Source organism: Suillus plorans (assembly GCF_016647745.1).
Source record: "Suillus plorans strain S12 chromosome Unknown HD556scaffold_106, whole genome shotgun sequence".
NCBI lineage: Eukaryota > Fungi > Basidiomycota > Agaricomycetes > Boletales > Suillaceae > Suillus > Suillus plorans.
Genome location: NW_024537490.1, coordinates 50,397 through 72,994, shown reverse-complemented (window position 1 = coordinate 72,994; position 22,598 = coordinate 50,397). Strand labels below are relative to the sequence as shown.

The 22,598-nt window shown below is 48.7% G+C and overlaps 8 protein-coding genes across 8 annotated transcripts; 3 read left to right on the top strand and 5 right to left on the bottom strand.

Annotated features, from left to right (window-relative positions):
• Nucleotides 1-2,515: 2,515 nt before the first annotated feature.
• On the bottom strand, nucleotides 2,516-4,857 carry HD556DRAFT_1218665 (beta-lactamase-like protein; the record flags this gene model as incomplete). The annotated part of the gene is made up of 8 exons (XM_041296746.1): nucleotides 2,516-2,730; nucleotides 2,761-3,166; nucleotides 3,257-3,394; nucleotides 3,535-3,681; nucleotides 3,913-4,041; nucleotides 4,094-4,331; nucleotides 4,383-4,483; nucleotides 4,540-4,857. Coding segments are annotated over 8 exons (1,692 nt in total), but the record flags the coding sequence as incomplete, so codon positions are not given.
• Nucleotides 4,858-5,903: 1,046 nt separating this feature from the next.
• On the top strand, nucleotides 5,904-7,947 carry HD556DRAFT_102222 (cation efflux protein). The gene is made up of 9 exons (XM_041295910.1): nucleotides 5,904-6,178; nucleotides 6,235-6,286; nucleotides 6,347-6,386; nucleotides 6,444-6,591; nucleotides 6,644-6,724; nucleotides 6,777-7,355; nucleotides 7,411-7,706; nucleotides 7,755-7,830; nucleotides 7,883-7,947. Exons 1-9 carry the CDS (start codon nucleotides 6,100-6,102, stop codon nucleotides 7,903-7,905), a joined length of 1,374 nt encoding a protein of 457 aa, XP_041153123.1. The 5' UTR covers nucleotides 5,904-6,099; the 3' UTR covers nucleotides 7,906-7,947.
• Nucleotides 7,948-7,958: 11 nt separating this feature from the next.
• HD556DRAFT_1456909 (rab geranylgeranyltransferase) lies at nucleotides 7,959-9,312 on the bottom strand (the record flags this gene model as incomplete). Its single annotated transcript, XM_041308145.1, has 6 exons — nucleotides 7,959-8,252; nucleotides 8,306-8,480; nucleotides 8,535-8,668; nucleotides 8,727-8,942; nucleotides 9,051-9,204; nucleotides 9,253-9,312. 6 exons carry the CDS (start codon nucleotides 9,310-9,312, stop codon nucleotides 8,128-8,130), a joined length of 864 nt encoding a protein of 287 aa, XP_041153122.1. The 3' UTR covers nucleotides 7,959-8,127.
• A 50-nt stretch (nucleotides 9,313-9,362) lies between these two features.
• Nucleotides 9,363-11,473, bottom strand: HD556DRAFT_1421072 (tRNA synthetases class I (M)-domain-containing protein). The gene is made up of 7 exons (XM_041304479.1): nucleotides 11,302-11,473; nucleotides 11,062-11,255; nucleotides 10,923-11,009; nucleotides 10,390-10,871; nucleotides 10,121-10,335; nucleotides 9,793-10,061; nucleotides 9,363-9,742 (listed from the first exon to the last, which is right to left on the bottom strand). The coding sequence occupies exons 1-7, from the start codon at nucleotides 11,453-11,455 to the stop codon at nucleotides 9,464-9,466; spliced, it is 1,680 nt and encodes a 559-aa protein (XP_041153121.1). The 5' UTR covers nucleotides 11,456-11,473; the 3' UTR covers nucleotides 9,363-9,463.
• A 2,507-nt stretch (nucleotides 11,474-13,980) lies between these two features.
• Nucleotides 13,981-15,515, top strand: HD556DRAFT_102080 (uncharacterized protein). Its single transcript, XM_041295906.1, has 4 exons — nucleotides 13,981-14,003; nucleotides 14,054-14,257; nucleotides 14,309-14,655; nucleotides 14,809-15,515. The coding sequence occupies exons 2-4, from the start codon at nucleotides 14,181-14,183 to the stop codon at nucleotides 15,393-15,395; spliced, it is 1,011 nt and encodes a 336-aa protein (XP_041153120.1). The 5' UTR covers nucleotides 13,981-14,003; nucleotides 14,054-14,180; the 3' UTR covers nucleotides 15,396-15,515.
• Nucleotides 15,516-15,961: 446 nt separating this feature from the next.
• HD556DRAFT_102029 (uncharacterized protein) lies at nucleotides 15,962-17,612 on the bottom strand. The gene is made up of 3 exons (XM_041295902.1): nucleotides 17,422-17,612; nucleotides 17,270-17,357; nucleotides 15,962-17,216 (listed from the first exon to the last, which is right to left on the bottom strand). The coding sequence occupies exon 3, from the start codon at nucleotides 17,171-17,173 to the stop codon at nucleotides 16,037-16,039; it is 1,137 nt and encodes a 378-aa protein (XP_041153119.1). The 5' UTR covers nucleotides 17,174-17,216; nucleotides 17,270-17,357; nucleotides 17,422-17,612; the 3' UTR covers nucleotides 15,962-16,036.
• HD556DRAFT_102018 (uncharacterized protein) lies at nucleotides 17,526-20,555 on the bottom strand. The gene is made up of 2 exons (XM_041295901.1): nucleotides 19,579-20,555; nucleotides 17,526-19,521 (listed from the first exon to the last, which is right to left on the bottom strand). The coding sequence occupies exons 1-2, from the start codon at nucleotides 20,365-20,367 to the stop codon at nucleotides 17,761-17,763; spliced, it is 2,550 nt and encodes an 849-aa protein (XP_041153118.1). The 5' UTR covers nucleotides 20,368-20,555; the 3' UTR covers nucleotides 17,526-17,760.
• A 652-nt stretch (nucleotides 20,556-21,207) lies between these two features.
• On the top strand, nucleotides 21,208-22,233 carry HD556DRAFT_1450499 (uncharacterized protein; the record flags this gene model as incomplete). The annotated part of the gene is made up of 1 exon (XM_041307773.1): nucleotides 21,208-22,233. The coding sequence occupies one exon, from the start codon at nucleotides 21,208-21,210 to the stop codon at nucleotides 22,231-22,233; it is 1,026 nt and encodes a 341-aa protein (XP_041153117.1).
• Nucleotides 22,234-22,598: the final 365 nt, after the last annotated feature.

Below are 22,598 nucleotides of genomic sequence, written 5' to 3'. Positions count from 1 at the left end.
GGGCTTTGACTTTGAGTCATGCACCTGCTCGGACTCATGCTTATGTCCCTCCACGACTTGCAACACAGTCCCGTCCTCCAAGTTCCACAGACGAAACTTGTTGTCTTTCGACCCCGTCACCATACGCAGTTCATCGGGGAACATTGCAACTGAACATAAGTCGTCTTCAAGGCCTTCAAATGTTTGAACAGGTATGGTCGTTGGAATGATGGGCTCAGCTGTATTCGCCATTATTATGAAAAGTAACGGTGTCAAGCAGAATCGAGGTAGACTTGTGGTGGGTAGGCTGGCTGCAGAGATGCGACATGCGTGTACTGGGCATTTTTATACATTTTCACTAGAACTTGATAGGTGAGGGGCCGAGTCCCGCGGCGACCTTGTTATGAGTGCCCCAAAACGCACGCACCTTGTTTTTGACAGCACCTGAAGGCCTGATAGCCGAAGGATGTAACAGGGCACCTACAACAGCCTACAACTTCTTGTTCCATAATAAGTGACAAGTGTTGATGTGAACTTGTAAGTCCGTGATGTAAGTATAAAAGCGGTTACGCGACTCGGTATCAATTGTGCCCACACCCCCCCTAATTCGTCTTCTAAGAGTATTCTACTCTCCGGGCCCAAAGTATCGTATTTATCGATACAATTAACATGAGGCCATGTATGTAAAAGTAGGTGCTATATCGGTACTAGCACTATTCGTGTAACGCCGTGAGCTGACATCCATCCACCATAACTAGCCCGCGAGACGTCTTTGCCGAGTGGATGTACACATTAATCGTGGAAGTACATCCCTCGCCTTTTGCCCCGCAGCAAGCGCACTCGTGACATCCAACGCAAGCCTTCGACTTCGTTCCCAATTCATTGTCTGGTGCACGTCTTCTGTATCTTCATCCAATAGCTCACGCCAGCGCTTCGCAGGAATATCTCGAACTGCTGTTCCCGCGACTTGTTTCGACGTCGAAAAGGAAGACAAACGAGATGCAGGTTTGAATTCCCGGCGGACCATAGTCGACGACGGTCCATTTTTCTGCGCAGAGATAGAGTGAGACGGAGACGAGCCAAATGCACTCGAGCTCATATCTTGCATGATGGATACCGACCGTTCTTTAAGCCGAGACAGGTTCCTTGATCGCTTTACTGCATAGGAGGGATCAACCAAATCTGGACGAGCTAGACACAGTTTCTCAGCTATTTCTTGTCGTTTTCGTGAACGAGAGCTCGAAGAATTTTCTGAGACAACGAGAGAATGCCGTAGAACCTTCGAAGACGAGGCGAGGCTGATAGTTGAAGTGTTACCCAACAAAAGAGGTTGTGTTGGAGCGGGTGCGATAATGCGCGGCGAAGTTAAAGTAACAAGGACGGAGGAAGAGGACGTTGCAAGGGATTCGTGGCCTCTGCATTGAGAACTGATCTCTAGTTGAGGAGGAGATACAAGTAACGGAGCCGACTGACTGGATGTAAGGTTTCTAGGCAGGATTGCGAAGGGACGCTGCTCATGCTCGTGAGACGGTGACATTAATTTACCGGTCGTATCAAGAAATGGATCTGGTGATGGAACCCTAAACGACCTGTAGTACGGATGTGCCGTATCATGGGGGCCATCGATGGATTCCTCAGTCTTTCTACACCGGAGGGCGGAAACGAGAGAAGTGACTTGAACTACGCCACTGTGTTCTGTCTCAGGAACATCGCTGGTATGTTCTTCAAGTCTGCGGCGTTTTCTCCTATGACCATCGCTGTGTTGACTCTGAATCTGAGCTAGAGGGAGAGATGGATGAGGAGAATGCTTCTGATTGGAAAGACTCTTAAACGGCTGAGAACACTGCGATGGTGGAACATCCGATGATGCTTGGGAAAAGACATCTTTCCGGGATGTTTCAATGCTCTGCTGATTGTACTCTGCACTCGTGTCTTCGCACATCCGAATCGAAACATGTTGCACTTCAGGAGGCTTCAAGGAGTTATCATCGAGTAGTTCAGGTAGCGATGACAGTTCTGCCTCGGTCATGACTACATCCTCCAACGATGCGATCGGAGATGTACATGCACTCATGGACATTGTGGACTGCGCATGGGTCAGGGATTTGCCCTCGTCAAGTTCATCGGGGGCAGGGAGAGTTGTGGGCGCATGCCAGGAAATTTGGCCAAATGGGTCAGATATCCATGGAAAAGGGACGGGTGAGGAGCTCCTGAGTGCGTGCGGGGAGGAAGGTGGGAGCGAGAAATCTGTGATCTCAGCATTTGTTTGACTTTCTATCTCCTTGCCTTTCCCCTTGACATCTCGCAGACGCAGGACAGGTGACGATACTGGTGTAGGGAGGCTCTGATCAGCGGAGAGCGTGATATCTGGGACAAGCGCTGTGTCGGTAGTCTGTATGAACACCGGGACCTGGATGCTGCATTCCAATACCGGAGCCTGGACGACAGCTTCTGATGTTGCAGCTGCAGTAAACTGTTCTTGCACAGGACCCAAGTTTTCGGTACCGATGATCTGTGCATCACTCCCTGATATATGCGACGGGCTCGACGACAACCAGCTCTTAATCGACCCTTCCATGCTGTAATCCCCAGCAAAGAGCAGGCGCGCAGTCCTGGCATGTGCATCAGACCCATCATAGTAGCTCGAGTCATCCGAGTCTTCCACATAACGTTTCACCTGCAGGCGGGTTTTGGGAGTCCTTTTTGGAGTTTCCGGCGCAGAATTGTTCCGGGACAATAACGGGGATGAGCCTCCATGCTCAGAACGTGAATTCGGTAGACGTCCGAGTGCTCGATCAATAATTCCCTTCTCCTTTGGTCCTAACCACCCTCGAAGCACCTCCAGCCGTCGTCGCATACTCCCGTCATCCGCCCACTTCCCTGCTTCGAGCTCAGCAGAGTCGCCCACAAGGTTTTTCATTGCCGAATCTGTATCGGCGAGGTTGAGGGAGGCAAGATCGAGGACGCTGGGATGCGCAATTCCTAACGAGCTAAACTCATTTGTGATGGGATCACCACGGCCATAGATGGGCGGTGTCATGCACTCCTTGAACATAGCGTTCATCGCAGTCCAGTCGAGACCGCCGAGAGCGGGCACAAGGGTATTAGGAATCACCCGACGCGGGCGGAAGAGGGAGACAAGGTTGAGCAGTTCTGGTAAGGGAGAATGTCGTTCGAGAGGTACGAGCTATACGAATGCCAACATCAGTATCTTGTATCAACTGAAGTCGAAAATGGAGAGGAACGGATGAAGAGTGAGAAATTGCGTGACACCGACCAAGCGATCAATATCCTTCCCCATCGCAAGACGTCTTCGTACATCTATGCAATAGCCTTCCCACTGCGCACACCCCATAGTGACAGGATTGATGTATACGACCTTCCTTCCCTCGATGCTCCGTGGCGCTAAGTCATTCTTGAAGTCGAAACTGATTCCAACGAATACACATAGCAAGTTTTGCCATACGTAAAACCATCACATATAAGTTAATGAACACGACGTAAATCACAATATGCCATTGGTGAGCGAAGTCGATTAATAGAAGATGGAATAACATACCTGGGTACATCTACGAAACTACACCGCTTAAACCGTTCGCAAGCATGGAAGCGAGTGCTTGTCGCGTCGCGAGTGACCAGCATACGAAGAAACGGGTCCGATATATGCGTGTAGACCGCATGTTTGTATTGATCGACATGAATCTGGAAATGTAGATATGTCAATAAAACGGAACCCTACGTGTAATGGCAGAGATGGAACGGCAGGTGACATATGAGGCAGCACAGAACACAGTAAAAAGGAGAATATAAGCAGCATGTAAGCGCCATGGCAAGACGAGAACAGTTAGATACAAGTTGCAATGATTTCCGAAACGAACGAAAAGATCGCCCATAACATATAGTTGGAAGTCGTAAAAATGGATGTTTACCTACCTGACACTGGAACGCCCGCGCGATACCCTTGAGCACGTCCTCATATCCCCAAGTCCACGAGTTTACGAAGAAATAGGTATCCTTATCAAACAATGCAATGAGCTCGACCAGGCCTTTGACTGCGTTTTCCTGCTCACGTTCGTAAACCATTGACTAGTCTGACAGTATCTTGAATAATCACCTTTGTGGGAACAACAGTTCCCCTCAACATGCACGCCGTATCCAAATAGATCGCATGTAATGTTTTCGTCAAGCTTGCTGTTTGGCCACCTCGCGCTATGAGAACACGGAGGTCTTCCTCCGTATCCGGGATGTATGGTTGGAGAAACGGGTTTCGAGTTAGAGACTTTAATAGCCAATGTTCGGCGCGTACGTCGCCCGTGTGAAGAATCGTCCCACGAGGACCTTCAATGAGGAACCTATTGTGCAGAGATGAGCGGTAGGGAGAAAACATATGGAATGAAACGCACATAACGGCACCAGGACAGTGATTTGCATCGATGAGCGTAATGATCACCGTCTCAGTCGGCGATAACTCAAATTTGGTTGGAGTATTCAATGGAATTGCGTGCTTTATGTCAATGTATCAGGTCAGGACACGAGCGTGAAAAGAGCTCTCAGACTCACCAACAAATCCCTATTAAATGCTCCACCCTCAAGCTTCAAATGAGCAAATGTCCTCATTGCAACTTCACCTGCATCTTTCTTTGCGCGCTCCGGATAAATCTCATGCCTCAAGAGCATTTCTTTTGTATCAGGCGAACATAGTACCCGTGAGGCAAATGATTTTGAAGATAGGCCGATAATGTGGTCGGTATGAGAGTGGGTGAGGAGATATAGTGCTGGTGTGTTGTACGGAGCTGGAAGATGAGCTGTGCAGGTGAAACAATCAACACGGATGGGATAAGGGAGTGCAAACGAGGCATAGGGCGTTCCTGGGGGCATCTCTAGGTGTCTACGACTACGAAAGGAGAGAAAGCATCTGGGAGAGGGTGTTGTGGAAAACTAATTCAAGTCAGAAAGAGTTACAGAGGGTGTGGACAGGAGGTGACCAAAGAAGGATTCCCAGCCGTGGTAAGTCACGTGCTACGCGTTTTTTTGTCAACAACTATCAATAAACTGTCAACTTCGGCACCGCGGCGACATCATGATCTGCTGGCGATATAGATTTACTTTCTTGCTCTAGAGTGGTCGGCGGTAGTCTCCTCGGTATCGACGTGTTGTCAACAACTCACATCAACTTAACATGGATGAACTTATCCAACGTTGAGGTACTATAGAATCCCGGGCACCCACGATGATCGGAGAGCATCGTCGAATTGTGAGTGACAATTCAATCATATGTCTTCGACTTGTTATGGGAACTGCATACACAGGCCAGATAGCAGGTACCGCAATCTTGGGTATATCTACCGCCTGTTGGGTATAGGCCTTGCCGCCTATCTATGACCTTCCCCACAAAAGCCAGATTGATTGTGACGAGGAAGTGGTCCCTGAGTACTCGGTGTCGTGGATTGATGGTGTTTAAACGTTTATCGATGACCGGGACCGATTATCAACGGTAAGGCTTTTCAGACTTGATCTCATCTTTCTGAATCCCATATTAATAGATTCCCATCCAAACGGTAAGCCTATACTCGAGGTACTTCCAGAAGCAAATATCTCGCACTTTCCATAAAATCAGTCTGATGAACTTCTGCATGCTCACGCCACATCGATAAGGACCTCCTCCAAATCTACGCCCTAGTCCAGGGTACAAGTCCCCACGTGGAGACTGCGTGATTTTTGAATTCAAACCGCCTGAGAATTACTGGAAATGGATTTAAGCACCTTGATCCGCATGCACGCCGGCATCATGATGTCAAGTTAACCCACCCGTATTCAATCCAAGTTGCACTGAATTGAATGTCCCGCCGGAGATCTGCGTCCTGCCATTCTGAGGCAGTGGACACGCGGATCACTCGTGACTGATATATCCGGTCTTCGTGTCCGAGTCAGGAGGCGAAGTAATAATGCTAGTAGCGGCCCTTTGAAACAGTGACGTTATTAGTTCTATCACAGCACAATTCCAATACTGTTCTTTGTCCTTTGTTCAAATACTTCCAAGCTCGACACGCCTTCCTACTTAAATCCTTCTCTCATTCTCTCTGCTGCCTGCCAGTGCTTTACGAAGGACCCTGGGTCACAATGGCACTATCTCGTTCAGCTCGCATCACACTCTTGCTTGTCATTGATATCCTATTCTTCTTCTTGGAACTCGTCGTCGGTCAGTCACATCTTTAGCTATCACTTTGGTCAATGATTAAATTCACCCATCAACAGGTTATGTTGTCGGCTCCCTGGCTCTCGTCACCGATAGTTTCCACATGCTCAAGTAAGTGTCAACCTTCAATTCTACCACATGATATTTCGTGACCATGAATGACATTGGCAGTGATGTGATGAGTTTGGTTGTCGCATTGTATGCTATCAAGGTTCGAGCCAAACCCGGTCTTTATTTAGTGAACATATGTCTTAATCATATGTAACAGTTGACAGGAAAGACCGCCGACCATTCTCGTTACTCCTATGGCTGGCAAAGGGCCGAAATTCTTGCGGCTTTAACCAATGGTGTTTTCCTACTTGCATTGTGTTTCTCCGTTAGTTTGCAGGCAGTGGAACGCTTCTTTAATATTGAAGGTCAGTTCAACAAGCATTTTATGTATACCTTCACCACTACCCTACCATCAAGATGTATCGCATCCACTTCTCGTGGTTATAGTGGGATCTTGCGGTCTGGCCTCAAACATTTTCGGATTTCTTTTGTTCCATGGTACTGTCGCACTACTTCAACTACTTCATCATATTCATCATCCATGTCTCAGAACATGGTCACTCTCATTCGCATGGTCATTCTCATGGCAACAAGGAGATCAACCATGTACATGCATCACATGCAACGCACGCCATTGTCGACGACAACCCCATTCAGGACTCATCGGCCACAGTTCGTGGTCGCACAGGGTCTTACTCCTCGATGTACGGACACCCAGCCGCTACCCGAGCTGCAGTTTCGCAAGCCGCGCAGGATATTGCCATAGCCTCCCCTAGTTCACACCAGCGAAACGCCTCATCATCATCTCGTTCTATCCGGATGGTTCCTGACGGTTCGGTAGAAATAAACATTATAGAGACTCCTCTCGATGGCAAGCAAGACAAAATAGAATCCTTCACGATAGAGGCCCCACTTCCGAGTGGTCACAGTCACAGTCATGGTCATTCACATGGGTCAATGAATATGCGCGCTCTAATGCTTCACGTCATGGGCGATGCCCTCGGAAACATCGGTGTGATTGTGACAGGTCTCATTATCTGGCTCACTAAGTGGAGTGGTCGGTTCTACCTCGATCCTGCAGTCAGCATCATCATCACTATTATTATTTTCACATCTGCATTACCTCTAGGTATGACACTCCCAGCTGTGTTCTAAAACGGAGACGCTAATTTATCCCACTCCAGTTCGGAATGCCTCGTTCATCTTACTCCAAGGAGTTCCACACACTGTATCGCTCGAAGACGTGCGCGATTCCATCCTGAAAGTAGACGGCGTCCTATCAGTACACGAACTTCACATCTGGCAACTTTCAGAATCCAAGATCGTCGCATCCGTACACGTCATGGCCTCGAGGAATCACGATTTCATGCCAATCGCTGCGGACATACGCAAGGCTCTGCATCTGAACGGCATTCATTCTAGCACTATTCAGCCGGAATACCACTATCGTCCTGCTATCACCAGTGAGGATGATCTGAAAGTACGCCACGTGTATGTTGCTGGTCGGTTAGAACTGATGTATTTCCAGACATCTGTAGATTCGCCTTGCTTGATCCTCTGCCCCGAAGACCAGCATTGCGACCCCCTGGAGAACTATTGCTGCCGTGAGTGATTTCCGGTGTCCATCATGCGTCCTCATGCTGATTCATTCCTCAGCGCCGCCGCCGCCCAGTGTGTAGACACAGCCGTAGTACTTTTATACCTTATTCTACGTCATTAGAGTCCACAATGTGATTAGTTATCTTGATTCCATCATTGATGCGGGTGATTTGTAACCTGGTTTAATACACGTGTAGCTAGGCTGTATCATACCCGCAATTTGCCCGCTGATTCTACTTTCAAACTCTGGTCACTTCTTCCAGTAAATTCTTCAACATATGTAACCTCAATCCAAATGCAAATCACGAAGTCCTTCTCTGCAAAGCCTTCCACCCCTTCCTGAGACCCATATTTTCAATGATACTCGTAGGCATGCAGTACACTGGGTCAAGGTCCACTAGTGTCGGGTATCCCAATAATGACAGACCTGTCAAGAAGACGGTTCTGAGGTTGGTTCTGAGATTCGAACACCTTACGCACCGGCCAAGCCAAATATTGTATGGAAGACATCAGGCATATTGCCCGGGCGGTCGGAAATACCTCCAGACTCGGTGTTTTGCGCAGAGAGAATGAAGGCTTCCAGTTTACTCGAGTCTATCCATGTAAGCTTATTAAGGATAGAAAGGGCGGACAACACCCAGAAGCTATAGCAAACCTGTAAACAGAGAATCAGGAACACTGCAGGGCAGTCATATGCACAGAAACTCACATCCTCCAGCTTTTCAGGGCGTCCGTTAAGTCCTCCATTCGGTAGTTGTCGCTCCGATAACCACCAAAACAGTGTCGGCTGATTGACCTCATCCAATCTGTCCAGAATAGCGAGTGAGGCAATGCACACAAATACTATGGCGCTCCAACGTTCCGAAATCAATTCAAATCATGTATGTGTTGTAATGCTCACCTCGTGAAGCATGGCTTTCGGCACCTGCAACAGCTCCAAATCCACCATCGAAATTACTGCAACGCCTGATATAAGCGACCGTTTTCTCAACGTCCAGCTTATCAAGCTTGCCGAGAAGCGAGAGAGCATTGACTGCGCAATACAAAAAACGTGTATCAGTTTCGCCAAAGGCATCGCCCGCGAAACTTCCAGAAGGTTGCTGCAAAGATAAGATGTCTGAGCCATGTCAGTGATGTAAACCATTCGACAATAGATAAACAAGGCACATTTCACAACACGGTCATGTGAGCTCGAGATGGCAAGGATCTCTTGATGGGAACAAACCTGCCTCTTCATCCCAGCAGCTCATAACAAAATCTATCATCTCATCGCGATCCAACGCGTCCCCATGTCCCATGATCAAAAGAGCAGTCAGGGACCAGTACACTGCGTTCATCCTTAGGTGAGCCGAGAGATCATAGGACAGCTCATGTTTGCTCTGCTTGAAAGCTCAGAGATCAGTTCGCTGAGTAAGAGAAGAACCAACATCTCCACTGAGAGCTCTGATATATGCAACATGTTGGGGAACGAGCAGAGAAGTGGACATTACGATATTGTTCGAAAGACTTTTCGAGCTCCGGAGTCTTCCGTACGACGGCGTTCGTAGATGGGGTGTGCACTGTGATGGCATCGAGCGTGCACGCGTACTGCTCACTCATGTAGACGAACACGTGTTCTTGGCTTTACACAGCAGACAATTATTGACCCCCGCTGGCTATCTCTCTCTTGCCCTCAAAAAGTTTCACACCCTTCACTTCCCCGACACTGCCCTTACCCACAGCTGCAGCATCCATGTTCCGCTCTGCCTTCGGAACACCCAATGCATCCAATAGATTCCGCGCAGCCTCGGGAATGAAGGGTTGCAAGCATATACCAGTGACCCGTAGAACTTCAAGCGAGAGAAGGTAGGACACTTGTGCGGCTTCAGGCGGACTTTGGATCGACCAGGGCGCGGTGTGTGTTAATGCGCCGTTCGCCTTTGAAGCTCGTCAGCGGGGTTGAACACGAAATGAACAAGAATGTGCACCTCTCTGAGGACAAGGATGATGGCATCGAGCGCATCCCCCACCTCAAACTTCTCCATACATTGTTCAACTCTTCCCTTCAGGTTACGTAGCGATGATAGCACGTCACCATTGGGGCCATTGAGGGACTGATCAAGGAGCTGAACAAACGTGAGTTGAGGCACAGACACCACACGTTTCTGGATTGTTCTCGAGGTAATGCGTAAGAAGAAGTTGCCGAGCAAACTACGGATTTCGTCCGCGTGCTTCTCGAGTTGTTCAGGAGACCAATCTTGGAAGTCAAATAACTTTCGTAAATATGCGGGGAAAGAAAAAGGTAAATAGCCGTACCAACATCGTCTCTGAAACGACCACCGACACGTGCCATGTAAAATCGGACGGCATCCACACCCCACGTATCCATGGCATCGAATGGATCCGCTACATTGCCTATAGACTTCGACATTTTGCGCTGCTGTGCTGTCCAGTGTGCATGCGCAAGAAGTGTATGCGAGAGCGGCATTCCCATCGCGAGGAGCATAGCAGGCAGGTACAAAGCATGGAAACTTGATTCCGGTATCAGGTATTATTAATGAAGCCCGGCGTACAACGAGACATACCGAACAATATCCTTCCCAATGACCTGGATGTTAGGAGGCCACAGTGATCCTTGCTGCTCAGCAGGAAATCCAACTCCGGTGAGATACACCGTCAGTGCGTCGAACCACACATACATAGTATGTGACATGTCGCCCGGAACGGGAATGCCCCAAGTCAATCTCTCCCGCGGTCGTGAAATTGACAGGTCATCAAGAGGTTCGTCTTTCAAGGTCTGAATCAACCTTTCTCGGTGAGCTGATGGGTATATTGATTTTGGATTGGTAGTGTAATAGTCTAGCAAACGCTCCTGGAAGCTGGAAAGACGGAACTTGTAATTTGACTCGCTGGACCACTCAACTGCAGAGCCAGTCTCAATGGAGACAGGAGTTAGAGAGGAGGGCAGATGAGTGATCTGACTGTCGGTATAGAAACATTCATCAGAAATGGAATACCATCCAGAATATGTGCCCTTATAGATGAGATCTTGTGCGGTAAGAGTGCGCTACGTGGTATGAATTGAGAACGTCGGGTATTTAATAAGGAATATACACACCCAAACGTGTTCCACAGCTTCTCTATGTCTCGCTTCAGTCGTGCGCAAAAATACTGTACTGCTGATGTTGGCACGATTACCAAGCCTCTGCAACACATTTTGTGTCAATGAGTTTAAAAAGAGATAAACTGGGACACACACGAAACTGCTCGCTGAGAGCATCACAGAGTACAGAAGGCTCTATTCCGCGGTCCTTGGCGGCCTTTTGTATTTTTAAACCATGTTCGTCTGTTCCTGTCAGGAAGTGCACCAGTCGGTCCGGCTCAGATATACGCGTAAAGCGAGCGAATATATCAGCAGTGACGAGTGAGTACAGATGACCTATGTGCGGAGCTGAGAGACATTAGTTGAGGAGTTATGGAGGAAACGGAGTAGACACCTGCGTTCGGATAGAATATTGGTGTAGTGATGTAGAATGGCTTGCTTGTGGAAGTATCAGTGGCTGTAGAGAGAAATCGACATAGAGCAGGTAATCGTGATCTACATGAGTTGTAAATGGGAGTCCTGGTTGGAATTTTGCGGCAGAATAGCATTCACGCAGAGTTTAGACTTGTCGCGTTCTGGCGTTGTCTTGCCTTATTGAAAGCTAAAGGTCATGCCAAACAAGTGCAAATCAACCTCAGTCACTGAGGACTAGCAACCCACTGGCGCTTACCAGTGGTATTAGCATGGTGTCAAATTTTGAATATTGTTAAGAACCTGTTTTACTCGGCTCTTTCACGCACTCTCACAACTATGCCACTCGAACCTTCAGATCCTACTCTAACGAATTCGGAAGAATAACGCAGCTTTATTCTGTGTCCGAGTCTCTACTGGTATTTAATTTCATCTATCTGCGGGTCGCAGATGTGGACTCATAAATCACTGGGTAGTAGAATGATCAGGGATGATGCGATGATGTATCATAGTCAAGCATTGCCGTCCCAAGGAGGCCAGCGCTTGCCGCGGTGGCTTGCGCCGTGCGCAAGTTAAACATCAATTGAATCTTGACGCCCGAGTCAGTCACGGTAACGATAGGAAACGATCATCGTTTCACCAACCCTTATAAACATTCAATTTGATCGTTTGATGCCAGCTACAAACATTAGCCATGCTACGCCATCTGGGCTGCTCCGGACAACGACAGTCTTTGCTTCAAGTTCTGATTGGAATCTACTCGGATGTCTTCAAAGTTTCAATATTCATTCAGGCTTTTTTATCCGTCGACTGATATTCATTCTGGAATGTAGGAAGCGGATGCCCATCATCAAACTACACCATCATTTAACAGACGTATCAATGCCGCGCAGGTAAGTTTCAAGGAGTGTATCCAACTACTGAAACACATACGACCTTACGACCTGTGGGAGGAGGTACAATCTGATGCATCGGCTATGATCCTTTTATACAGCTGTGCTACATACTCGCATAAACTGACTTCCGTAACTCAGGAACAACAGGAAAACCACAAGCAAGAAGAAGGCGGCTCCGCTTCACACACGTCTGATGTTTGTCCTTTTAACTGCGAACCTGGCTGAAATATGGCTGACCACTCATTCGTAGTGCTGGCAAAGGGGCTCTTGGTGCTCGTCTTGGGAAGTATTCAAGAGATTGCACCCGTGAAATATCGCACTTTGCTGCCGGCTGGCCTGCAGAGACGTGATAGATTCGGACTTGCAGGCAACTGACGTTGCTATATGAACTCCCCCGAGGCTATCGTATCAAGATACATAAGCTTTGTTGCACCACTAATGCTTCTAGGAGATGCTCATATATTAATATTGTTACAACTCGCCGCTTTGAAGGAGACCGCCGTCCGGCAAATTAATAATGACATGGACCTCTTGGATGATGAGTGACCTCTGTCCCTACCCTGCCCTGCATCTTCAATAGCTGACTGTCTTTTCTGTCCCGCATACATCGCATTTAGATATATATATCATATTTGTAACAATATTCAACCGCATTTCTAGCCCCACTCGAGCATATGCCTCCGTCAAGCCCAGATTTTGATGGGCTTCGGTACATCATTCGTATGGTCCACCCAACGAGCGTATGTTCATTATTGAGTTACCGAGACTCCAGTTCGTACGTGTGCGTGAAGTACGAACGCGACAAGGTCCAAACTCGACAATGGGGTCACTGGGATTGAAGTCATTCGGACCATCGAGATGACCACATCTGGTCGGATACGCAATTTCAAAACAAGATTGTGGCTTATAAGTCGACTTGATCGGGCGTGCGCGCGATCACTGATAGTAGTCAGCCAATATAAAATCGTTGATCGTTGATCAAATCCCTGAGAAAAACTGATCCGAGTCAATCTGAATCAATCAGGTCGAACTTCAGACCGTGCGCACACTATATGAATCTGTTTTTCGTTAACAAGTCCTTTGTTGCCGACGTCCAGAGTCCAGACTCCTGCAGAGTTTTGGATGTCAATTGAATACAAATGTTAAAGCATGTCACGCGTACGCGTGACTCAAGAATGGGAGGCCAGGCGGCACAAACTTTTCTATACATTGATATTGCTTGAAACACTAGAATCTTGTTCTCGGTGAGGTACTTGTCGTACATGGAGTTATACCAGGGAGGATGAACCACCTTGTAGCATGTCGCACACCTCTGAGCGGTCTCTATTGACTCTAATGGTGATCTGGACTCTGACTCCTCCACAGTGCACTTAAGCGGAGTTCAGTAGGTTACTTCTTTGCAGATGCTGGTTATTTGCTCGTCCACGCTATGTCGGACAGTCGAACTTCATCTTTGCCGCGTCCGCCCCATGTCAAATCTCACCCATGCCGTATCCCAGGTCAATCATATAGCTCAGTGCCGCGTCAACATTTCAGCATCCTAAAGCGGATGTCCACCTTCAAACTACTCCGAGATCATTCGATGGACGTCACGGCATCAACGCAGCACAGGTAAGTTTCAAGGAGTGTATCCAACTACTGAAACGCGTAGGGCCCTATGACCTGTGGGAGGACGCACAATCTGATGCGTCAGCTATGGTCTTCTCCTGTTTAAAAGGCGCGCACTTCAGCTACTAACTCCTCAGCCCTCTTACTTCCTTCGCTTTCACGGCTCACCCAGGTGCAGGCAGTACGTTCATTTTATCCCATCCGATTGCCTTCTACTAACTCATGTTGCAGCCTATTGTTTTTGAAAAACTTCGTACACTCTCATTCAGCTATTAACTTCTCATTTTCACATACCTCGACCCGCCGTTGATTTCCAAATCTTTACGAGACTCACTCATTCAAGACCTTCAAGACCATCATGCGCTTTGCTGCCCTTGTCGCTCTCGCTGTCGTAGCCTCGACCGTCCCAAGTCTTGCAGCGCCTGCCCCATACTCGTACGTTGCTCCCAGGCAATCATTGAGCAGACCCACTGAATGCATTTGCAGTCTCCATCGAATCACTTCCAGACAGGATACAGCGTCAACGGATGGCAATACGGTCGTCGATACATTTGTACGCAACGGTTTCGCCACTCCCCGCATAGGGACAGTGATCCTGCCAGGGGAAAGTCTGTCCCTTGATTCCAAACGCGACACTACCTCCGATATCGTTCAAGCCATCGCAGCAGCGTTAAACGACTTGCCCTTCGCAAGGAAGCGCGATATCACTGCAGATGTCACCGCCGCGCTCCAGACTCTCCTGCAAGAAGGTAGCTCTCTGTTGAGCGATATTAACGTCAAACGTGACACTACCTCCGACATCACCGCAGCGCTCCAGACTCTCCTGCAAGAAGGTAGCTCTGTGTTGAGCGATATCAACGTCAAACGTGACACTACCTCCGACATCGTTCAAGCTATCGCAGCAGCGTTAAACGACTTGCCCCCCGCAAGGAAGCGCGATATCACTTCAGACATCACTGCAGCGCTCCAGACTCTCCTGCAAGAAGGTAGCTCTGTGTTGAGCGATATTAACGTCAAACGTGAAGCGGACTCCATCCTTCCCGTCGAAGAGCGCAGCACTGCGTCGACCTGGCTCAAAGATATCGGGAGTATCATTAGCCTGGGATCAGGTGTTAATGAGATTGTGAACGCCTTTGATGGCAGCAACAGCACTAGGCGGGACTTGGGCCAAACTCCTGACGGAGTTGATGTCAATGGAGCTTTGGGTGAACCAGCCTACCAATTCGAAGACCGCAGCTTTACGATCCCCTCTAGCGTCTCAAGCATTTTAGGGAAGACTGCGGGGATTGTTAGTGCGGGAGGTACTATTGCGACAATACTGTCTGACCTTGATGGAAGCAGCAACAGTACGAAGCGCGGGCTTGACACGGGCTTGGGACGCGTTGATGACCAGAAGCGCGCCTCCTCTGATATCGAAAGCATTCTCCAGCAGATCATAGTTGCTTTGGAGGGTGCTGAGGACGCATTAAATAGCACTTCTACCCCTACCTCTACCAAGCGGTCTACGAGTGATAACGATTTTTTCGGCCTTACAGATATCATTACCCCAGAGCAACTTGACGAGCTTAGCTGATTCATATCACGCATAGTATTTTGTGGTGCATACAATTAATTACCCTGGACGGTAGTTTCGATACTTGTCAGCCCATAATGATAATGATACAGGTTATATTTGGTATACGACCGTCAGACAGGCATGTTCGCAAGAGATCGTATGGGAAATCACGTACGAACAGAAGGGAACCACCTATAGCTGCAACTTCATTTCGATTGATCATGTTATAACGTACTGGCAAGGATAAAACACCCGAAGGCTTTTGCGGCGATGGCGAGTGATTTCACCAGTTGGAACTATATTATGACAAAATTCGGGGTCTTCTCGATCCCTGATGACGTTCCCTGCTGTGCACGGCTGCACATACAACGTACGAACGACGCTCAGCGTGCAACTATGTAGGAAGAAAACGCGTATCTAAGTTAATTCTTGAAGACATCATGCGTGTGCATCAACACTATGTAGTACTTACTGTGCGTACAAATCTGCAGTTGTATTATAGTATATGAAGTAAAAATCAGTTCCCCAGAACCCATCATGCATCTTCTGATCTTGTAGTCCGACGCGTGCTATGGAGATTCAATTGTTGAAAACGCGACACTACATCACTTTAGCGTCCCGTCCTCCATGACCACGGGATGAATTCACCATCCTTATTGTCAGTATACCCTATCTTTGCCGTCCCCACCACTATGCGTTTCAAGGAATGGATGGATTTGTGACCATCCATGGCCAATAATTGAAGTATTCAGCACGAGTTTCTGGAGGCCTGGCCATATCTGCTCTACAGATAATTGTCGTACAGCCTCGAGTAACGAGGAAGCAGCCTGCGGCCCTGTCAAATTGAGGTGTGTAACGCCGGGAAACATTAATGCAAGAGTGACGATCAACGAGGAAAAACGCGCGTCATCGATGCGATGGATGCCTAGGGTGCGGAGGGTGGGGTACTGGTGATTGTCAGTGAACGACTGATGTGAGGGAATGTCGACCACGAGACCGTAGGTTACCAATGAGGCGAGGAAAGGAAATGAGGCGAAAACACGCATGAAATCGTTGAAAGTTGTAATTACAATCTCTGATGGTATATCTTTTGTAAGGACTAGAGTGGTGATTGTCGAGTTGCAGGCATTTATGGCAGGACGTATCTTCATGTTGGTAACCTCGAGGGTGGAAAGCCTTGGAGTGCAAGGCTCGTCGAAAAAGAGGGCCCGCGACCAAAGGTGGACATGCATATTAGAACCACATAGCCTCACACATTCGAGGGATGGTAGATATGTTCCGTAACGCGTAAAATAAAGCAAAACAAAAGAGAACATCGGTTCCACCAGTCCAGACCGAAGAGTGAGTGAGCGCCACCGACTTGCAAAACGGAGAATGATGTTCAGTTGAACAAGTAACGACTGTGGTGCAGCTCTGGGGAACGGTGTTGGCCAAGGACATATGTCGACATCAATAGGTATATCCAAAGAACGATGAACACGCGTTAGAAGGAATGATGGTGTTTCCTCCGGGCACACAGAGATATGGGTCCATAGTGACGGATTAGAGATGACTATAGTTCGCCATCGCATGGACACATGCGACACTGTCTTCTCCAAACTATCACCTCTCCCATCTATCTTCGTCTCACCGCCGTGCTTTATTATTTCCACGAGGATCTCGTCTGGGAGACGGAAGAGTGGAGCAAGGTCATTCTGATGCTCCCCTCCTTTCCTCGAGCACGAACGAGCAAGAGGTACTTGAATACCCTCGGCGGGTTGCCGGCATCCTTGTCCCTCTTGTCCACTCAAATACATAGCTTCGAAGGTTGTTTCTGATGTGTGTTCCGTATATCCCAAGCTACGCGGTCGAGTTGTTAGGATGTTTAAGATGACATGCATCCATGAACCCACCTTGGGTTTGCAATTTGTTCCTTCGGTAGCACCGTGATCGTGCTGGGCCTAGACTGTATACTTTGATGAAATATAGACACAGTTAGTCCTATTGTCGGTAGATTAGTACTTCAGTGTCTAGCTAGCATGGAATAAGAAACAGCGGGACGCACCCTCAGTTGCGTGTAACGGACTGACAAGAAAAGGAAAGACAGACGAGAACCGGCACTTATATATGTCAAATACCTCCCATTGTATGGTTGGTATTCTGTTTTCTGTACTCCACCTGTCGCGTGGTCACGTGAAGAAACATAGGAATTGAAAAAGCGGCATCCGTATTGAAACCAAGCTTAAGGCACGTGTGAGATGTAGTCCCACATTACCTTCCATTATTACAGGGTGAATCCTTGTACTGAATAGGTATCACTGTTGAAACGCATTCCACGCCTCATTCAAAGCACCGAACACCCCATTGGCGATCATCCTCTGTTCAACAGTGGTATTTTGCGCGTTCAGCTACAGGAGATATGGTCAGCTTTCGTGATCCAGGCCAAGAAAACGGTAGATGACAAAGACAACATATCGATATCTGACGGGACCCAGGAACTGTCATAATAATAACTGACCTTGTCTGGATGTACACGCGCAATGGCACGCGTGTAACGAGACTTTACTTGAGCATTCGACACAAGCTCGTGCATCCCCACTTTCTGCCATTTCAGCTCTGGCCATAACACCAAGTCGAGGCTAGCAATTAATGCGCGGATGTTAGCTTCTTTCCCGCCTTTCCATGCTATCAACCGAGCATCAACAGAATCCTTGAGTTCATGCCGCTGATTATCTTCGGCTTCAGCTGCACTGGTCGCAGCACGCAAAGCCTTGAGCGCCCCCGAGTCGAAATGCGTTGGCGCGGGCTTGACTGATGGGGCTTTGGGCTTTGGCTTGGGTTTTGGTACAGGGGCGTCCTCGTCGGCATTGGAATTGAGCATCCGTCTGCATCGTCCAGCTCCACGCGCGCCTTCAGCACGTATATTCGATGGCGCCCATGCAGCCCCCGCAACTGATTCCCAGTCTTTCCTTGCATCCTCCCACTTCTCTCTTCCCTCATAGGCTTCTGCACGTCTTCGCCAAGCTTTCACAAGACCATCCCCTAAATCTACCCCCTCGATAACGCCTCTGTCATCACCAACTATCTCTATCACGCTTGCACAGTCTTCTATTGCGCCACGGGTCTCACCTGTCTTGAGCCTTGCGAGTGCACGGTTGTTGTACAGTGGAACGAGGAGGATGTGTGAGGCTGGTAGTGTAGCAATAGCAAGAGAATAAGCTGATTCTGCATTTGCATACTGCCCGAGTTTATATGCGGACGTGCCCGCGGCTTTGTGTGAAGCAGATGTTGAGAGGGCTGAAGACGATGCGGGGACCAGTACACATTGTGGCTTCGGAGGTGAGGGAACAGGAGTAGGATGGGAAGGAGCTGCGGGAGGCTGAGGCTGCGGTGTTGGGCGACCACGTCGGAATGGAGACTGATAAACGGGGGCCTCAGATGAGAGAAGATCCACTTCTTTCGGTTGAGACTGCGATGGCAACTCGACAGGCTGTGAGGGAGGTTGTCTAGTGGGCCCATCTTGTCTTAATCGTCTAGTCGGAGGGGGATTTTGATCGTCATCCTTGAACCCATCAGTCACTCTCCTATCCTGTTGCTCCACACCAGCTCTGTCCGGTACTTCGTCCGATATCCAACGCGGTCTCCCATCTCCTCGTTTGGCCCCTGCCCCAGCTCGAGTCGCAGTCGCACGTTCTTCGTATATCCGCTGTGCTTTCTCCTTGCTCTCCTTCCAGAAAGCATTTGCACGATTAAAAACGCTTATACCGATTTCGCTAGCTTGTGCGATAATCTTCTCCGCTTGCACGTTAAGATCTGGAGATTGACGTGTTTCTGGTTCGGTACTACGCAGTACTTCTCTGTCTCTGTCTCGGTTTGAGTTAATACGATGATTTGGCGGGCGTCGTGGGGGCGGTCGAACTTCGTAGTCATGCGACGAGGGAGGTGGGGTGGAAGAATTACCAGCACCATTTGCGAGTAGAGTCTCTAAAGCGGCTTGTACATCGAGACCGGTATCCGTAGCTGCAAGCGCTATACGCGCTTGCTGGGGAGAGAATCCCATTTCCACGATTTGCCCGACGATGTGGGGAGGTGGTGAGACAGGCCTTGATGAAAGACGCTGCAATTGTGGAGCTTGAGGCGATGGTGTAGCACGAGTCGATTGGTTCTGCCCAATCAATGAACGATAAGTGCAAACCGACAGGGGAACTTTAGTGCGACATACGTGTGAAGACGGTTTGACTGCATCGACTGGTCGTGCCAGGTCACCCAAGATGTCACCATTGCCATCATCGGAGTGGGCCTCCAAAAGGCCATCCTCACGGTTACCAAAGTCAAAGTCACCAGGTGTACGTGAGCGAGGAGGGATTGGGGAATTAGAAGGAGAATGAGAAGATGATTCAAAATCATCAAGGTCCCAGAGCGTTCCTGCAGGCTTTGTTTGAGAAGTAGACTGTGGTTGAGGAGCTGTGGAGTCAGGTAAAGTCCAATCATTATCTCCCACCGGTGATTTCACGATAGTGGCTGAAGAAGATGCAAACGCAGAGAAATCAAAGTCGACCTGTGGTGAACGAGAGGGTGAAGGATGTGAAGGTGCCGACTGTCGTGCAAGAGAATCAAGCCCGTCCCAAGCAGATGGTAAGGGCGCAGTGGTCCTGGGAGGTGCCTGGGTTTGCTGTAACTTTGCTCTCTGAGCCGCTGCCGCGCGCTCAGCAATGGTCATGTTGGCGGTATTGTTATTTTTTCCATCCGCTAACGAGCCAGAAAAAAGACTACTGAATGCATCTATATTTCTCGCTCCACCTGCTGGCACAGGGTTTCGTGGCTGGGTGGTGGGACCGGTGACATGTGGGGAATGCGTGCGTGAGGCTGGCTGAGAAGCGGAAAGAATGGAGAATGTATCTTGGGACCGTTGAGGAATGGTTGTTCGTTGTTTGGCAGCCCCAAGTATCTGCGGAGATGTGGGATTGGATGGGGCAGATGAGCTCCAGAGGTCTGCGAATGAATCAGACATCTAAATTTCGAGCAAATCTGAAAGTTTGAAAGTTCTTTGTCTTCAAATCGTTCTCAAGATCAGCCACGAGTAGACCAGCTACGTTGAATCTATATGTGTTCGAAGTACTAGAAAAAGCAAGATTGGCAAATAGTCGAAGACAGCGGCTACCTGGAAGTAGATGAGACGATCGTTTTTGGCAGAAGCCACGTAGCGTAGTCAGCCGTTAATCGTCACATAAACTTGTCAGACGCCCAACGCAATTTGCGTACACCGAACAACCACAGTTGTCATCCACGCCAAGTACTAATTATGATTAGAAGGGAATCTAGACTAGATTCCGGATGGCCTTGAGACGGCCACTTTTCTAAATCCGAGGATGCTTGGTCGTCGATTTGTTCTGGATCAAAGCAAGGTATGTGTCTATAGGCCTTTCAAGTTATAAATAATGATTAATATGGTTATAACAGTTTTGTTCTGCTTTGTCTGGTCAGTAAAGATCCAGTCAAAGCTCAGTTCCGTGCATTCCAGGCGCCATCCTAATTGCATCGTGGCAGGGTGGCTCATTCAAACCTTTATGACGGTTTTGGCATTCGGGAGGGCTGCTGCGTACATGCCTATGATCATAGACCTCTTAGATTGAGCGTTCTATTCGCTTGTCGCTCAGCTGGTGGTCATGCTTCCAGAGTCGTATTCAGTGCCTGCGCTGCACAAGAATCACGGTCAAACGCTCCCAGGGGCGCATCCACGGCCTCGTCATTCCACAGATAATTTTGTCCATTGTACGTGCCAGTGGCTTTGCCACAGTCCACTACCCAAAGCAAGCAAAGATTCGATGGCTATAAAGCTCTTACATCTAGTATGAGTATTGAGTCACTGCCCATTCAATTCTACGCCAAGCGCCCATACAACATGAACACTAGCGTTCGCCAAAATCCTTTTTCAGAAGCCCATATGGGCATTACGAAATGTTTTTGCGGAAAATTGACGGTGGAAAATCACGATTTCTGCTTCTGCTCTCCGGAGTGTGCTCGTGCGGATGCCTTAACTGCTCTCGGGGGAGAAGATTCCCACTATCGGAAAGTCGTACGGAAGGCGTATGTCAGCTGTGGTGCTATTCCGCCTGTCATATACAGGCGCAAGGCAGGGGAGAAAACTCCGATTACGAAGCATGTCACAGCCCTCCCCATCCCTCCGAGTCAACCTGCCAATCCAGCGCATCAACAAAATATAGGTGGCCAGGATGGTTGGTCTGCCAAAAAAGAAAAAGTGTTCCCTACGCTGGCTCAAGTGACGACCGCCGTTCTTGCTCGAAAGGCAAAGCAGGGAGGCGAAGCAGCAGCGGTCAAGACTTCGGTAAAAATTCCCCAAGTCGCCGCTCAGATATCCCTCGATGCGCTTCCCGTCCCCTCTCCCCCACCTATCCAACGAACTAGGCCAGGGCTTGATCGGGGCGCTCATAAATCACCGTTGACACAATTGCGTAGTGCGCCACGGCAAATTATGCCACTAAGAGTCGATGACAAATCTGCTGGCCTCAGAAGTCAACCATCGATCCTTCGTCCGGTAGCCGAGGAAAGAGGGAGGAGGAACGGCGATGATGCTCCTCTTCCTCGAAAGCTTGATCTTCGCGCAGAAGAAAGGCCAATGTACCCACGCCTTCAACGACCAGTCCTTCCAAACACGACCACTGCAATTCGCCCTCCGGATAGCCTTCGCCGCTCGGCTTCATTCGCAGGTTGGCACAGCCCAGCTGAACATCGCGATCATGTCTCAGAGGAGGGCGAATCTCTTGAGGAATTATACAACCAACTTAGGGATATCCGAGGTTGGATTAAGGGATGGGATGGAACGCTAGACTCCAACAAGAGGGGTGTGATGGAATAATCGCTGGGGAACTCAGGTCCCAAAGGAACCCGAAAGATCTTTTTTTAATATGCATGTTTCAGTACAGTCGGTATGTATGTACCTAATGTTTCGTAGAGGTCCTAGCTTTGTTGTCTTGCAAACACTCATTGCGGAAACGGAGAATTAACCTGACAGGGTTGAGGTAGAAGTAGGAATGATAAACATACCATTAGGCAAATAGAGAAAGTAGAGATAAACATTGCATCCCCTATACTAGTACTTCTAGGCATTCGCGCATGGCAGGCTTTCCTGAGCAATCAATCCCTTGACTCCTTTCAGTGCTCGATGTTTGCATAAGGCTCTCAACGCTGTCCCAGCCGCAGTGCTGTGACCAATCCAAGCCA

Coding starts and splice junctions, on each gene's coding strand:
- HD556DRAFT_102222 (XM_041295910.1), top strand. CDS start 6,100: ATGGCACTATCTCGTTCAGCTCGCATCACACTCTTGCTTGTCATTGAT. Junction 6,287..6,346: donor GATAGTTTCCACATGCTCAA/GTAAGTGTCAAC, acceptor TGACATTGGCAG/TGATGTGATGAGTTTGGTTG. Junction 6,592..6,643: donor ACGCTTCTTTAATATTGAAG/GTCAGTTCAACA, acceptor CCTACCATCAAG/ATGTATCGCATCCACTTCTC.
- HD556DRAFT_1421072 (XM_041304479.1), bottom strand. CDS start 11,455: ATGCTATTCTGCCGCAAAATTCCAACCAGGACTCCCATTTACAACTCA. Junction 11,010..11,061: donor CTCTCAGCGAGCAGTTTCGT/GTGTGTCCCAGT, acceptor AATGTGTTGCAG/AGGCTTGGTAATCGTGCCAA. Junction 10,872..10,922: donor AAGCTGTGGAACACGTTTGG/GTGTGTATATTC, acceptor CATACCACGTAG/CGCACTCTTACCGCACAAGA.
- HD556DRAFT_102080 (XM_041295906.1), top strand. CDS start 14,181: ATGCGCTTTGCTGCCCTTGTCGCTCTCGCTGTCGTAGCCTCGACCGTC. Junction 14,258..14,308: donor GCAGCGCCTGCCCCATACTC/GTACGTTGCTCC, acceptor ATGCATTTGCAG/TCTCCATCGAATCACTTCCA. Junction 14,656..14,808: donor CCAGACTCTCCTGCAAGAAG/GTAGCTCTGTGT, acceptor TCCTGCAAGAAG/GTAGCTCTGTGTTGAGCGAT.
- HD556DRAFT_102029 (XM_041295902.1), bottom strand. CDS start 17,173: ATGTATTTGAGTGGACAAGAGGGACAAGGATGCCGGCAACCCGCCGAG.
- HD556DRAFT_102018 (XM_041295901.1), bottom strand. CDS start 20,367: ATGTCTGATTCATTCGCAGACCTCTGGAGCTCATCTGCCCCATCCAAT. Junction 19,522..19,578: donor CAGTCAAACCGTCTTCACAC/GTATGTCGCACT, acceptor TTGATTGGGCAG/AACCAATCGACTCGTGCTAC.